Source organism: Terrapene carolina, unplaced genomic scaffold, assembly GCF_002925995.2.
Source record: "Terrapene carolina triunguis isolate 2854851 unplaced genomic scaffold, T_m_triunguis-2.0 Scaffold238, whole genome shotgun sequence".
Classification (NCBI taxonomy): domain Eukaryota; kingdom Metazoa; phylum Chordata; order Testudines; family Emydidae; genus Terrapene; species Terrapene triunguis.
The window spans coordinates 5,862,045-5,875,227 of NW_020664589.1; the positions used below are offsets into that span (position 1 = coordinate 5,862,045).

Here is a 13,183-nt window from a genome sequence, read left to right on the forward strand (position 1 = left end):
GAGCGCTGCGCCGCCGCCCCCCTCCAGGTGCCGCCCCAAGCACCAGCTTGGGTGCCTGGTGCCTGGAGCCGGCCCTGTGTGCCAGGGAGGAGGAGCTCATCATTCATTAATCAAACGCCATGGCTAGGCATTATCTAAAGCTCTTCCTGCAGGGCCCCCTGCATGCCACTGGCTTGGAGCGCTCCAGCCCCGGGAGACTTCGGAGACTCTGGGGGGAATGTCCAGTGCTCCTCCTTTAATCTGTCTCAGGAAGAAGGCGGCTAAACTCACACTTCCCCCCACCCCTCCAGCTATTCCAGATTCCCCAGTTTTCCCCACTTCACCCCCTCACACCAGCCAGCGAGTCAGAGCCCCTGTCACCCTCTTGGTTTCCACCCCCAAACTCCGCTTGAGAGCAGCTAGTCCCTCAGGCAAACGCTGCACAGTGGAATCTGCCTGCTGTCCTGGAGACATGGCTCCCAGCTGGGCCCAGAGCAGAGTTGACGCCCTGGCTGCTAGCTATGCCAAATCTTCACCAGAGCACTCTGCCTGAGTGCACCGCTCAGGAGAAGAGACCTGACCGCCTGGCTGAGGGGGGCCCTGCCCCCCATGGGGGGGGAAATGGGGCTGGAGAAGAGGAAGCAGGAACGAGGGGGGTGGGAGCGTCCCCCAATGGCCAAAGCAAGGCTCTCCACCTGCCCTCCAAGGAGCGGGGTGTGCTATTGCCTCAGTGTGGAGATCCAGTTGGCTCAAACCCGGGCCTCTTGCCTGCTGGGGCGGTGCACTAAGCCCTGGGTCACGAGGCTGGAACGGGTTTTGTAGAATGCTCCTTCATCCCCTGAGCTCCCGCTGTCACCGAAGCAACGCTTATTAAATATGCAAAGGCAGCCGCCAGGCTCCGACACCCAGTGCTGCTGCGGTGACAGGCGGGACCGGATCAGCCAGGTTGGTGACCAGGTCTGACTGATGGGGTCTGTCCCCCTGCCCATCTCTGGCTCTCTCTGATTTCCCGCTGCTCAGAGTCTCTCTCACGGTTCCGGTCTCAGGTGGGTTTTGTCTCCTGTGTTTTCTCTGTCTCTCTTTCTCTCCCTCCCTGGGTGGAAGAGGAGGCAGGAAGGGCTGGTTGTCACAGTGACGTGCCATAGGCACTGAGACACTCCCGGGTAGCCGGGGGACTGCTGTTCTCTGGATCAGACCGTGTAGCAGAAACAGCTAGAGGAAGGCTCTGACGTGTCCGTGTCCATCAGGTAATGGGACTGCTGGTTCAGAACCGCTAAGCTAGAGTGGGCTGTAGGCTGAGAGCCTTCTGAGCTGCAGGGAAGGTTGGGGCGCCCTCCTCTGAAGTCTTCGGACATGTCTTCAAATGCACCAGCTTCCAGTAAGTAGGTGCCTGATTGCCAACCAGGCAGGGAGCCTCAGGAACCTGTACCTCTGTCCCCAGCCTTGTCAGTCACTCTCTGGAACAGAACTAGGGACCGGTTACCATGCTGTGTTTGTAGGCCTGTGCCATTCGTGTGAGGGTAGCCGTGTGTGTGCAGGGGGGGGAGCTGGTATGTTCTTCTGCTCCAAGATGCTGACAGCTGAGCTAACAGTGGGAATCACCTTCTTCCATTTTCTAGGAAGTGTATTTGAGAGGTGGGGAGAGATTGAAACCCAGTGAGCTAAGGGGAAGCATGAGCACTGGGAAGCATTAAAGACTACTTAGCCTTAGGAGGAATGGGACTGGGGCTGTTTCTGAAGACCAAACCAGCCCCTTCCCAAAGCCCACGGCTGACCCCCCCGGCCCTCCTGCACTGTCTAACCAGGAGTTCTGTTTCCTTTCAGACTGAAGAGCTTCTTTGCCCAGATCTCCTCAGGATGGCAACAGGTGAGAGCTCCCTTTCCCTGGGCACATCTCCTTCTCTCCACCCGTCTGTCTCCATCTTACTGAGGCTACATCCAGTTGTCTAAGCCCATAGCAATGGGCCTGAGCCCCCAAGTGCAGATCCAGGGCATGGTGGGGGGAGGGGAGGGATGTTGGATCCAGAGTTCTGGCTCGGGGCCATCTCTCCTAACCAGGCTCAGGTTCTGTTATTGCGTTATCCCCTTTTAGAAACCTTGTGTCGTCCTTGCTTCTCTTCCTCTTTTCCACTCATCTCCCTGCCAGCCCAGAACAGCGGAAATGCAAGGCTCATGCATGCTGTAAGGATCAGGAGCTGGAGAGAACTAAGCCCGAGCCAGGCACCTCCCTTGGACAATTGGTCCTGTCCGGCAGCATCCATGCGCGATCCTCGCACTTGAGCCCAGTGTGAGGGATTGCAGCTGTCAGGGTGTTTTTCCCCCCCCCCCCCTCCTTTTTGGGTTTCACCTGGGTCTTTACCTGCTCTAGCCTGGAGGCAGTGGGTTGCTTTCTGCTCTCACAGCCCTGTAAACACAGAATAACAGCCCTAGTGTCTCACTGGGCACGGCCCTGGCAGCTGCAGTACAGTCCCCACACTGTCCTGCCGTGAGACCTCAACACTGGCCTGCAGGGACTGTTTCTAGGGCCGAGAGGGGAGTTCAGTCTCCATGGCCCACAGTCAGTCCCTGGCACAACTGCTGCCAAGGGAGCTGATTAGTGCTGGTTGTGAAGGTGGTTTTTGTGAGGTCGGCAGTTGTTCACTAGGAACTGGACTGAGAACCACTCAGCTCGTTTCTCCCAGGCCAAAGAAGAGCCATCAGATGATCAGGGAAGTGAATATTCCCCTCTATTCGGCACTGGTGAGGCCACATCTGGAGTATTGCGTCCAGTTTTGGGCCCCCCACTACAAAAGGGATGTGGACAAATTGGAGAGTCTCCAGTGGAGGGCAATGAAAATGATCAGGGGGCTGGGGCACATGACTTATGAGGAGAGACTGAGGGAACTGGGCTTATTTAGTCTGCAGAAGAGAACAGTGAGGGGGGATTTGACAGCAGCCTTCAACTACCTGAAGGGGGGTTCCAAAGAGGATGGAGCTCGGCTGTTGTCAGTGGTGGCAGATGACAGAACAAGGAGCAACGGTCTCAAGTTGCAGTGGGGGAGGTCTGGGTTGGATATTAGGAAAAACTATTTCACTAGGAGGGTGGTGAAGCACTGGAATGGGTTATCTAGGGAGGTGGTGGAATCTCCATCCTTATTGGTTTTTAAGGCCTGGCTTGACAAAGCCTTGGCTGGGATGATTTAGTTGGGGTTGGTCCTGCTTTGAGCAGGGGGTTGGCCTAGATGACCTCCTGAGGTCTCCTCCAACCCTAATCTTCTATGATTCTATGACAACTTTGTTACTACCAACCTGAGCCAGTGACAGGCTATACAACCTAGGACCAATCCCCTGTCTGTACACCTCTGTCTTTGGCCATCCTTGCCATGGGCTCTGAATATATCCTCACAGCATCCCTCGCGGGTGGTGAAGTATTATCCCTGTTTGACAGGTGAGAACTGTGGCACAAAGGGAGTAAGGGATAACAATTTTCAAATATACCCAAGTCCCATTTTCAAAAGCGTTGGCTTTCAGTGAGACTTGAGGCTGCTACTTTGAAGCCACTTTGGGCTGGTCTACGCTGGGAACTTACATCAGCATAGCTACGTCTCTTGGGGATGTGAAATCCACACCCCCGAGAGATGCAGTTATACCGACCTCACCCCGATGTAGACATTGCTAGGAAGAATTCCCTCTATCAACTTAGCTACCGCCTCTTGGGGAGGCAGATTAGCTACACCAGTGGGAGAACCCCCTCCCATCCCTGTAGTGAGTGTCTGTGCTGTAGGATTTGAAGTGTAGACAAAGCCTTTGAAAATGTGGGACTTAAGTTCCTAAGTCACTTGAGCATTTTTGCAAATGTTATCCATAGTGCAAATCTGTGACAGAGCCAGGAATTGAACCCCCATCCCCTGGCTCCCTGTGCAGTGCCTTAACCATCAAACATCCTTCCCTCTATTCCCAGTTTTACTCCAATTCATGGAGAACGTCCCCAGTGTCTCAGACAAAAACAACGAGGAGTCAGGTGGCACCTTAAAGACTAACAGATTTATTACGGCATAAGCTTTTGTGGGTAAAAACCCACTTCTTCAGATGCATGGAGTGAAAATTACAGAAACAGGCATTGTATATTGGCACATGAAGAGAAGGGAGTTACCTTACAAGTGGAGAACCAATGTTGAAGGCCAATTTAGTCAGGGTGTATATGGTACACTCCCAATAATTCATGAGGAAGTGTCAATACCAAGAGAGGGAAAATTGCTTTTGTGGTGAGCCAACCACACCCAGTCCCTCAGTGTCTCAGACAGTGCTTGCAACCATGGCTCTGCCTCTCCCTGCATGAGCTCCTTGGCACAGGCGGATCTGATCTGCCAGCGTGATCAGAAAGCACCTAGCTGCCAAAGGCCACCCTGTTCCCCATCTGCTCGGAGGTGTAATTTTAGAAGGCTGTAACCAGAAGACATCTTATTGCAGGGAGCCGCAGACTCTGAGCCACAGCCAGCTCTGAGAACACCCTCCTTTATTTTTAGCACTTCTGCCTTGTCCTTGTGACACTCGAGACAGGCCCATTCACCCAGCTTTCAAAATGTTCCAGTGTACTGTACTCGGGGAGAGGAGCTCTCTATCAGTTCCAGGCACTGGAATTAATGGTGACTTTGAATTCAATTGCCCACTCCCGGAATGGTTGTGACCCTGAGGGACCCTCTCGGTTGTGGAGCTGGGATGTTGGCCCAATGTGAATTGGGGGAGAGGGCAGCTGGGACACTGAGGTTGCAACTTTTCTGAGAGGGTCAATGGTTTGTCGTTGTGTCTCTCTTGTCGCTCTGGCTTTTTGGAGGAGATTCTTTCCTGGGTGGGGATTTATAGCTGCGGCCAAATGCAAGTGAGCCGGCCCTCCTGGTGCTAATCCAGGGTAATATTTGCTGTTGCGCTTGGCATGGGGGCCAGATTCTGCTCTCAGTCACGCTGGTGTAAAGCTAGAGTAACTCTGTGCATAGGCTGGGGGAGTCATCTAGGCCATAGGCCTGACCACTTTGGGGCCAGGCCAAACCTGAGTGACACTGGAGCTCTCACCCACCAGAGGGTGGGTGTTAGGGCTTATGGGCGGGGGGGGGGAGTCAGGCTGCTGGTGCAGGGGGTCACTTGAGAAGGGAAGAGAGGGCTAGGCAGGGGTGTGGCGGAAATCTGTCACCCCACCACTTTAAATGGTGCTCCGCAGCCCCTGACTGTATTTACACCAGTGAGTTACTCCAGCTTTATACTGGTGTAACTGGCAGCAGGATTTCACACAGCGTTTAATGACCAGAGATGGTGGGCAAGGAAAAGGGTAATGCGTGTCAGAAATAGTGGCCATGTCGGGTGGTGGGTATACCATGGAGAGTGGGCATATCTGAGATGATGGGCTTGTGCAAGAGGTGGGCACAAAGGCTGTGCTGGGGCAACTGGAGCAGGTGGGAGATCTGGAATTGGTGTGGCTGGCCCAGCAGAGCTGGTGGAGGTATTGGCTTGGGCAGATGGGAGGCAGTGATGTCTGCGAGGGGTCAGAGTTTGTGAAGCACCTGCCAAGCCATGGACATGAGCCTCTGGGGAGGGAACGTGTCCCAAGAGAGAGGTGAATCACCCTTAGGTTTTGTAACGGTGTGGGCACTAAAGGGGGAGATGTCAATCTCCACAGGCTGAAGGAGCTTCTCCCCTCCCTAGAAGGAAGCGCCCGCCTGTTTCGTCCCACGGCCCATGCCTTTCTCAATGGGCTGAGGCCCTGCCTCTCTATTTGGTTCCTTAGTCTCCTCGTCTCACTAGGGGCCCTCGGATTTTGAGCTTACTGATAGCGGGCCAAATCCATTCCTGGTGTAGCGCCAGTGAAGCCAGCTGAGTTACACTGGGGATGAATTTGGTCCTCTCTCTGGAGGCGTCTGAGGCAGTGGGGCAGAGGCCAACAGGAACCCATCCCCCTGGTCAGAAGGAAGATGGATGCCACCCTGTACCCTGCCTTGTGTGTCTGGGGAACCTGGGATTTCCTACTACTCTCTCCCCTGTCCGTATATATACACAGCAAAAGCTACAGCTCAGTGCTACAGGATGGGTACTGGGTGGCATTGGTGTGGGCGCCATGTTGTGGGGGCTCATGGCTGTAGGGTTCTGTGGTGTAAGGCTGTTCCGTGAGAGGTGCCGCCAAGAGCTGGTGTCTGAGCCCATTTATACCATCCCCCCATGGAGTCACTCCAGATTGACACCAGCCAAGCTGAGATCAGAATCTTTGCCCACTGGCTTCTGTGATGTGGCTGAGGCTTGGCTCCTGCCGTATCCTAGCAACCGTCTCCGTGGCAATGTGTGTTAGCTCTGACCACAAGGCTCCAGCCTGGCCCAGCCGAAGGGAGGCCGCTGGCTCAGGCATCAAAATGTGCTGAGCGGAAACTGCTTGGCAAGAAGGGGGGGGAACAGAGGCGAGCAGGAGCCAGCGAGTCGGAGAGATGGGGACAGAGTGCTCCTGCCTGGCTACCGCAGCGGAAAGGGCTGGCAAAGGTACCCTGGGGGGCAATGGCCCCATAGCGCCTGCCATGAAGCCACCGCCAGCGGCCCACTGCTGACCATGTTCTGCTCCCATTTACCCCCGGGGAACTGGGGCTGGTTGCCAAGTCCCCTCCTCCAGGCAGATCCCCTGGGGATTTGGTCAAGAGGGATTTGTCCCGGCTCGGTGGAGGTTTCCTTCCTGCGATCGCTCACTCGCCCTCAGACTAACCCTCTTCTCTGCTTTTCCTTCTCCCGCAGAAAAACTGAAGAACAGCAAAATCATCTTCGTGGTGGGTAAGTCGGCGATGGGCTCAGTGAAAAGCTGAGGAGTCGTGAGCGGCGCTTTCAGCCCTGGCTCGGTCCGCTGGGCTCGTTGGGGCTGTGACGTGGGACCCCGTCCTTCAAATTTTAAGCCGAAGTTTTCAAAGAGACCTGGGATTTCAGGGGCCCAACCTGAGATCCTGTAAAGGGGCCTGGTTTTCAGCAGGCAGGTGCTCGGAGCTTTTGGGTCATCAGGTGCCTTTAAGGTGTCCTAAGTTGCTCTCTAAAAATCACTAGCCATGTCTGCAAATGTTTGCCCTGGCCTCCAAGGGGAAGTCGTGTCTATCACCCAAAACCAGACTGGACAGAATACGTGGGAGTGCGCAACAGGGAGCACCCTGCTGTGGCACCGAGATGGACTAGAGGACCTGTAGGGTGCTTGCCACCTTTGCTTTCGGTGTTCTTGGGGAGGGTGCCCTGAAGGCCTCTAGTTACCCCCAGATCAGGTACAGCACAGGGGAGTGGAGGCAGTTCTGCACGTATCGCTATTTCTCTCCCCGCCCCCCACCTTTTGTGACTAGCGCTAGTGACACAAAGACAGGAGCTTTCTGGCTTTGGGGTTCAGCTGCTGCCTGTTTTGCTTCACACTGATGAGGTTATAATAATCTCCCCAGAGCTGGCTGGGCTGCCTCGGGCAGAGGGCTCTGAGCCTAGCAGGAGCCCTGAACTCCTTAGCGAAGGTCCCAGTTGAGTGCTAGTAAGTAAGAACAAAGAGGAGGATGAAACAGGGCTGTTCCTAAGTGGGATTTTTGCCTAGAAAGCACCTGAGCTCTTTCCTCCTCCTCCTCCTCCTGTGTTTTGAGTCTGTGCCTTGTCCTTGTGTGAACTGCAGGCGGGCCCGGCTCAGGAAAAGGGACCCAATGCGAGAAGATTGTCCAGAAGTATGGCTACACCCACCTGTCCACCGGTGACCTCCTAAGGGCAGAGGTCAACTCTGGCTCGGAGAGAGGCAAGAAGCTCTCTGCCATCATGGAGAAGGGAGAGCTGGTGCCCCTGGTGAGTCTGGGCCATTTTTGCAGTGGGAGGAAGTGGGTCTTAAAGCGTTACATCCTGGCACATTTCCAGCTACCCATGCTGGCGTGTGAGAGAACCCAATGCAGAGGCCATCTCAGGCTGCCCGCTCTCCTGGCTGCAGTGCATTGTGGGGAGCTGAGGCAGGTGCATGGAGAGGCCGCTGATGGGGCGCCTCTTTCCCAGCTCTTTGGGGGTGACTCATGGACCTGGCTTCCCAGGAGTCTGGTCGCTCCTGGCAGCTCCAGGGAGAAAGTGCTCTGGCAGCTGGGGAAGGGCATAAAATGGGGGATGACAAGCTCCATGTCTGTGAGTGTTGGTGCCCAGAGACCACGGGGAGCGGCCTCTGCTTGCTGTGCCTCCTCTGCTGAGACAGGAGCTGCACATGGTCCCTGGATCCTATAAAAGGACCTGTCTGTTGGTGTGATCGAGGACAAACACTGATGCTCCTGTGGCTTTGCACTAAGAGATGAGGCTGCCCATGGGGAAGGGGAGCCCAGCGGCTGCGGGAGACTCTGCAAAGCTGCCAGGTAGCTGGAACGGAAACCGCTGTCCCTAACTCTGACCTGCATTTCCCCTCGCCCCAGGACATGGTGCTTGATATGCTGCGAGACGCCATGGTGGCCAAGGCAGATGTCTCCAAGGGGTTCCTGATTGATGGCTACCCCCGAGAGGTGAAGCAAGGCGAGGAGTTTGAGAAGAAGGTGAGGAAGGGAGTGGTAGTCTTGTCACAAACTCAGCATGGTAGGGTTGCTCAGTGGTTGGATAAGGCAATCCTAGAAATGGGGCAGTGGTGGGGTCAATTCATTGGGGCAGACCATCTCCTCGGGGGGAGTTGAACCAAAGCCCCACGTGGCGCCAGGAGAAGCTCTGCTGCTGGAGGCACCATCTTTAGGTTGAGATGTCAAGCCAAGGTCTGGATCACTGCTATTTTTTGTAGAACAGGTTTTGACCCTGGTGTCCTGGCCCAACTTGAGTAATTATGTTCTGCCTCCCCCAGTTACCCAGTCATGTTCAACTGGGTGTCAGATTAGTCTTTACTTCCCATCCTGAACTGCTGAGATAGCGTTGCTGTGTGCTGTTAAATAGCTGTCAGGCTCCACCCTAGAGATGGCTGCAATGAGCCCCTTAAACAGCCTGAAAGTGTTTGCAGTGAAAGGTTGTATATGATGGTATTGTTAATGGGGTTAGAGCAGGAAGGCTGTTCCGTGTGCTGCCTGGGAGCAGGTTTTACTGTCTGCTCCAGGGAAACTGTAACCCTGCTAGTGCAGGCCTGGAGAGGCTGGGGAGAAAACTTGTGAGAGAGGAAGGTACCTGCGTTGGAGGATCCCTGGCTGTAATACATGGGACTGGCACAAGGTGGCGCAATGGTTGCTCCATAGAAACAGCTGGAAAAAACAATTGAAGAGGAAGGATCCTTTTTAGCAGGCTGTGGCCAGGCTGTGTCCTGGGATGAACTACAATTCAGGGTGGAAAATGGCCTGGGCTAATGAACATGTGCAAAGTAACAAGCAAACGGAGGCTGAATGTGCCCCTGGCACACATGCAGTAGCGTGCTCCAGAGCAAAGGCAGAGCCACCCATTACTGAGGGTCACCCAGCGCCCAGAGAATCAGTTACCCCCAACCTGATTGCCACGGGATGGCTGGTGTGAGGGCATGTATGTTGGTGCACACTGGGGTAACAGCCCTGACCCTCGTCTGCACGGGGTCAGTGTGGGGTGATAGGGTTGCCAACTTTTTACTCGCACAAAACTGAACACCCTTGCCCCGCCTCTTCCCTGAGGCCCCACCCCCCTCCCTCCATCCCCCCCTCCCTCTGTCACTTGCTCTCCCCACTCTCACTCACTCGCTCATTTTCACCAGGCTGGCTCAGAGGGCTGAGGTGCAGGAGGGGGTGAGGGCTCCGGCTGGGGGTGCGGGCTCTGGGGTGGGGATGGGGATGAGGGGCTTGGGGTGCAGGAGGGTCCTCTGGGTTGGGACCGAGGGGTTTGGAGGGTGGGAGGGGGATCAGGGCTGGGGCAAGGGGTTGGGGCATGGAGGGGCTCAGGGGTGCAGGCTCTGGGCAGCACTTACCTCAAGCAGCTCCCTGAAGCAGCAGCATGTCCCCCCTCCGGGCTTCTACGAGGAGATGCAGCCAGGTGGCATTGCGCACTGCCCTGTCCACAGGCACCACCCCTGCAGCTCCTATTGGCCATGGTCCCTGGCCAATGGGAGCTGCGGGGGCGGTGCTTGGGGTGGGGACAGCGTGCAGAGCCCCCTGGCTGCCCCTACGCATAGGAGTCAGAGGGGGGAAATGCCGGCTGCTTTCCGGGAGCCACGTGGCGTGGAGGTTAGCAGGGAGCCTGTGCTGACCGGAGCCGCCATGATCCCTTTTTTCGACCGGGTGTTCTGGTTGAAAACCGGACACCTGATCACCCTAAAGGGTGACTGCTCCAGACCCAGCTCTCCCTTCCCTTCCCCCCAGTCAAGGTGATTCAGTGACAGCTCGGGGCATGGTCTCCCCCACCCTTCAGGTCATCATGCTGCAGGGCTAGTGGAGGAAACTATGAACCTGGTAAAGCCAAAGCCTGGCTGGATAGATAAGGACGTTTCCCTGGTTCTCCTCCCCAACAGATCGCCTCCCCAACGCTGCTTCTCTACGTGGATGCCGGGAAGGACACCATGGTCAAGCGTTTGTTGAAACGGGGTGAGACCAGCGGGCGGGTGGATGACAATGAGGAGACGATCAAGAAGCGCCTGGACACTTACTACAAGGCCACTGAGCCGGTCATCACATTCTACGAGAAAAGAGGGATCGTCCGGAAGGTACGTCGGCCACAAGCTGCTCGGCTCATGGCTGGAACTGGGAATGGGTGGGGGTAGAACTGGCCCTTTCCCATCTGCTGAGACTCTGCAGAGCCTATTATGGGTTTGGGCAGGTCTGAGCCACTTGCCATCCTTGTGTCTCAGATAGTTTGGGGCTTCCCAGGGGTTAAAGGGGCAGAATGCATCCTCAGATGCCTCCGAGCTGAGAAAATCCCAGAGCACGCCATATTCAAGGTCAGCTGTCAGCACGCCTTGCTACTGTGGATCAGCAAGCGGGGGAGGAGGGCTAATGAGGGATGGGGCTCTGGGCAGGGAAGAGAAGCATCAGAGAGGGCTTTCCCAGCAGGCCTTGGGCCCGGCACTCCCGGAGCCAGACAGGCCTCGGGCCCGGTGCCCCTGGAGCCAGACAGGCCTTGGGCGGTGTGGAATGGATTCTGAGGGCATTGCGCCTGCCAGGAGTAGATCCTCTGGCCAGCATGGAGACCTGGAAGCTGGGCTGTCCCAGGCCTGTGCGGTGCTGCACGATGCAGGACGTAGTCTAGGGGCTTCTCTAAGGCCCTGTCCTGACTGGCTCTCCTGCTTCGCCCCTACAGCTGAACGCAGAAGGCTCCGTGGACGACGTGTTCGTACAGGTCTGCACTCATCTGGATGCCCTGAAGTAAAGCACGAAAGGGACCCCCCGCCTCTAACCCCTTCCCACCCAGAGAGAACATCACCCTCTTCCCACCCCCCGAGCCCCCGTATTTCCCCCCCCCCCCCCCCGCCCCGATTCGAGCTCCATGGCAGAGACAGCGGAAGTGGCTTTATCCTGTTTTCGTGGACACAGCCCCATTGAGGAAATTTCAAGGACATTGTGTTTGACTCCTTCCCTTCTCGCCACAGTAAAATTCACTTTAATGAGCCCAGGCTTTATCTTTTTCTTCTGCAACAGGAAGTGAGTTTTTCTTTCCAGATATTTTGACCCCCCCACTGCGCCCTGAGGTTGATTAAAGGCAGGAAGTGGCCTGTTTATCCCACTCCATGGCATCAGCAGGAGGAGAGGGGAATCTGCTCCTGCCCGGAGGGGGAGGATTCTCTGACAGTGCACGCAACTTGCTCCCTCTTTTGAGCAGAGGATGCAGTTGAGAGTCTTAAAATCTGCCTGGGACAGAGGGAATTTGAATCAAATGCAGAGAAAACCCCATTTGAGCCAGGGCTGGGCAAAATCTCCCCCTGTGTGACTGTAGAGCCAGACACCGATGAGTGTCACCACTGCTGAGCCTCAACCCTCCCGCCCACACCCTCCTTGCACGATGTGAGTACAGGGAGAGAGCAGTGACCAAGCAGGGGATGCCCTGGGACAGGGTCAGACTCCCCCAGGGGGTGTAGAAAATCCATTTCCTCCCCCTCCATTCCCCACTGTGATGCTGCCTGCACAGAGCCAGCGTCTGCCAGCAGAGTAGCCCAGCGTTAGCAGCAGAGAGCCCAGGGTTTGGGGGATGGTATCTTCTCCTGCTTTAGAACATGAGGGAATAGTCTCTCCAGGAGCCTGGAGTCCAGCTGCCCTGTACCTTTGTGAAGCTCTGTCTCCGGGGAAGACGTTGGAGGCTGAAGCGCATCTCTGTTGAAACCCCTCTCCGCCTGCTTTTTCTCAACCCTCCCAAGACTGTCTAGCGCTTTGGGTGGGTTACCAAAGGCCAGGGGCCCTGACTGAGCCTAGGGGCTACCCCAAAAGGCTGTGATGTGAACACTGTGCCTCATTCGTTCGCTGTCTTACTGTGCTTTTTAGGGCTCCCGCGCACGCTCACACGTTTCACACTCCCCACACACACATTCTCACACTGTCTCCCACACACTCATTGATGGCAGCTCTTCTCTTCCTCGTTTTTTTTTTTTTACAATGGTTACAAACAAAAGTATTTATGAATGAAAAGCAGCAACCCCCCAGAGTCTTAAAGGCGGCATGTTGTCCCTGCTGCCCGAATGTACACTGACATATCGTTATTAAAGAGCGTGGCAGAAAAGTGCTTCTCGGTGTGAGCTGTGCCTTTATTTGACTTTCACCGCGCTCCATTCAATACCGACTATGTCTAGGGAGTTGGGGAGAGGAGTGCATTGCCGCTCTAATTCACACCCCCGGCTGTGATCCTGTCTGCTCTCGCCAGGGCAGGGCCTGTCCCCACTGGGATGGGAGACCCCCGAGGAAAGCCCAGGATGTGGGAATGTACCATAGTTGTTCTCCTCCACGAGGCAAGGCCCTCAGCATAATGTTAGGGGGGTCCTGGGCAGTGAGTGGTGCCATCTTCAAGTTGCCATGGAAACCTGCAGTCCTGTGCCCTTGTGGCACGTGGCACTTTTCACCAGTGGGGTGTTGGCCCCTGGTGTCATGGCCAAACAATCTGACTCCCACGTACATGGAGACCCCTTGTCGCTGCTCGGGCAGCAAGAAGGAGCCTTAAAGTGGGTGTAACTGCAGCCTACACTCCTTTACGCTGCAGGGGCCCTACCTGCAACCCCATCCTTCCTCTCTATAATGGGTCAAGGCATCTTCTCTGACGGGGGCGAGCTAAGGTGGGTAGGAGAACCGAGTTATCACTCTCA

The 13,183-nt window shown here is 55.8% G+C and overlaps 1 protein-coding gene across 2 annotated transcripts in view; it reads left to right on the plus strand.

Annotated features, from left to right (window-relative positions):
* The window catches only part of AK1 (adenylate kinase 1), a 36,000-nt gene extending 23,391 nt beyond the window's left edge, over nucleotides 1-12,609 (plus strand). For both annotated transcript variants that reach the window (XM_026657262.1, XM_026657263.1), the window contains 6 exons: nucleotides 1,804-1,846; nucleotides 6,724-6,759; nucleotides 7,619-7,782; nucleotides 8,385-8,501; nucleotides 10,412-10,603; nucleotides 11,197-12,609. In XM_026657262.1, the coding sequence (XP_026513047.1) occupies nucleotides 1,804-1,846; nucleotides 6,724-6,759; nucleotides 7,619-7,782; nucleotides 8,385-8,501; nucleotides 10,412-10,603; nucleotides 11,197-11,265 (621 nt within the window). In that variant the 3' untranslated portion in view covers nucleotides 11,266-12,609. The remainder of the gene's footprint in view (nucleotides 1-1,803; nucleotides 1,847-6,723; nucleotides 6,760-7,618; nucleotides 7,783-8,384; nucleotides 8,502-10,411; nucleotides 10,604-11,196) is intronic.
* Nucleotides 12,610-13,183: the final 574 nt, after the last annotated feature.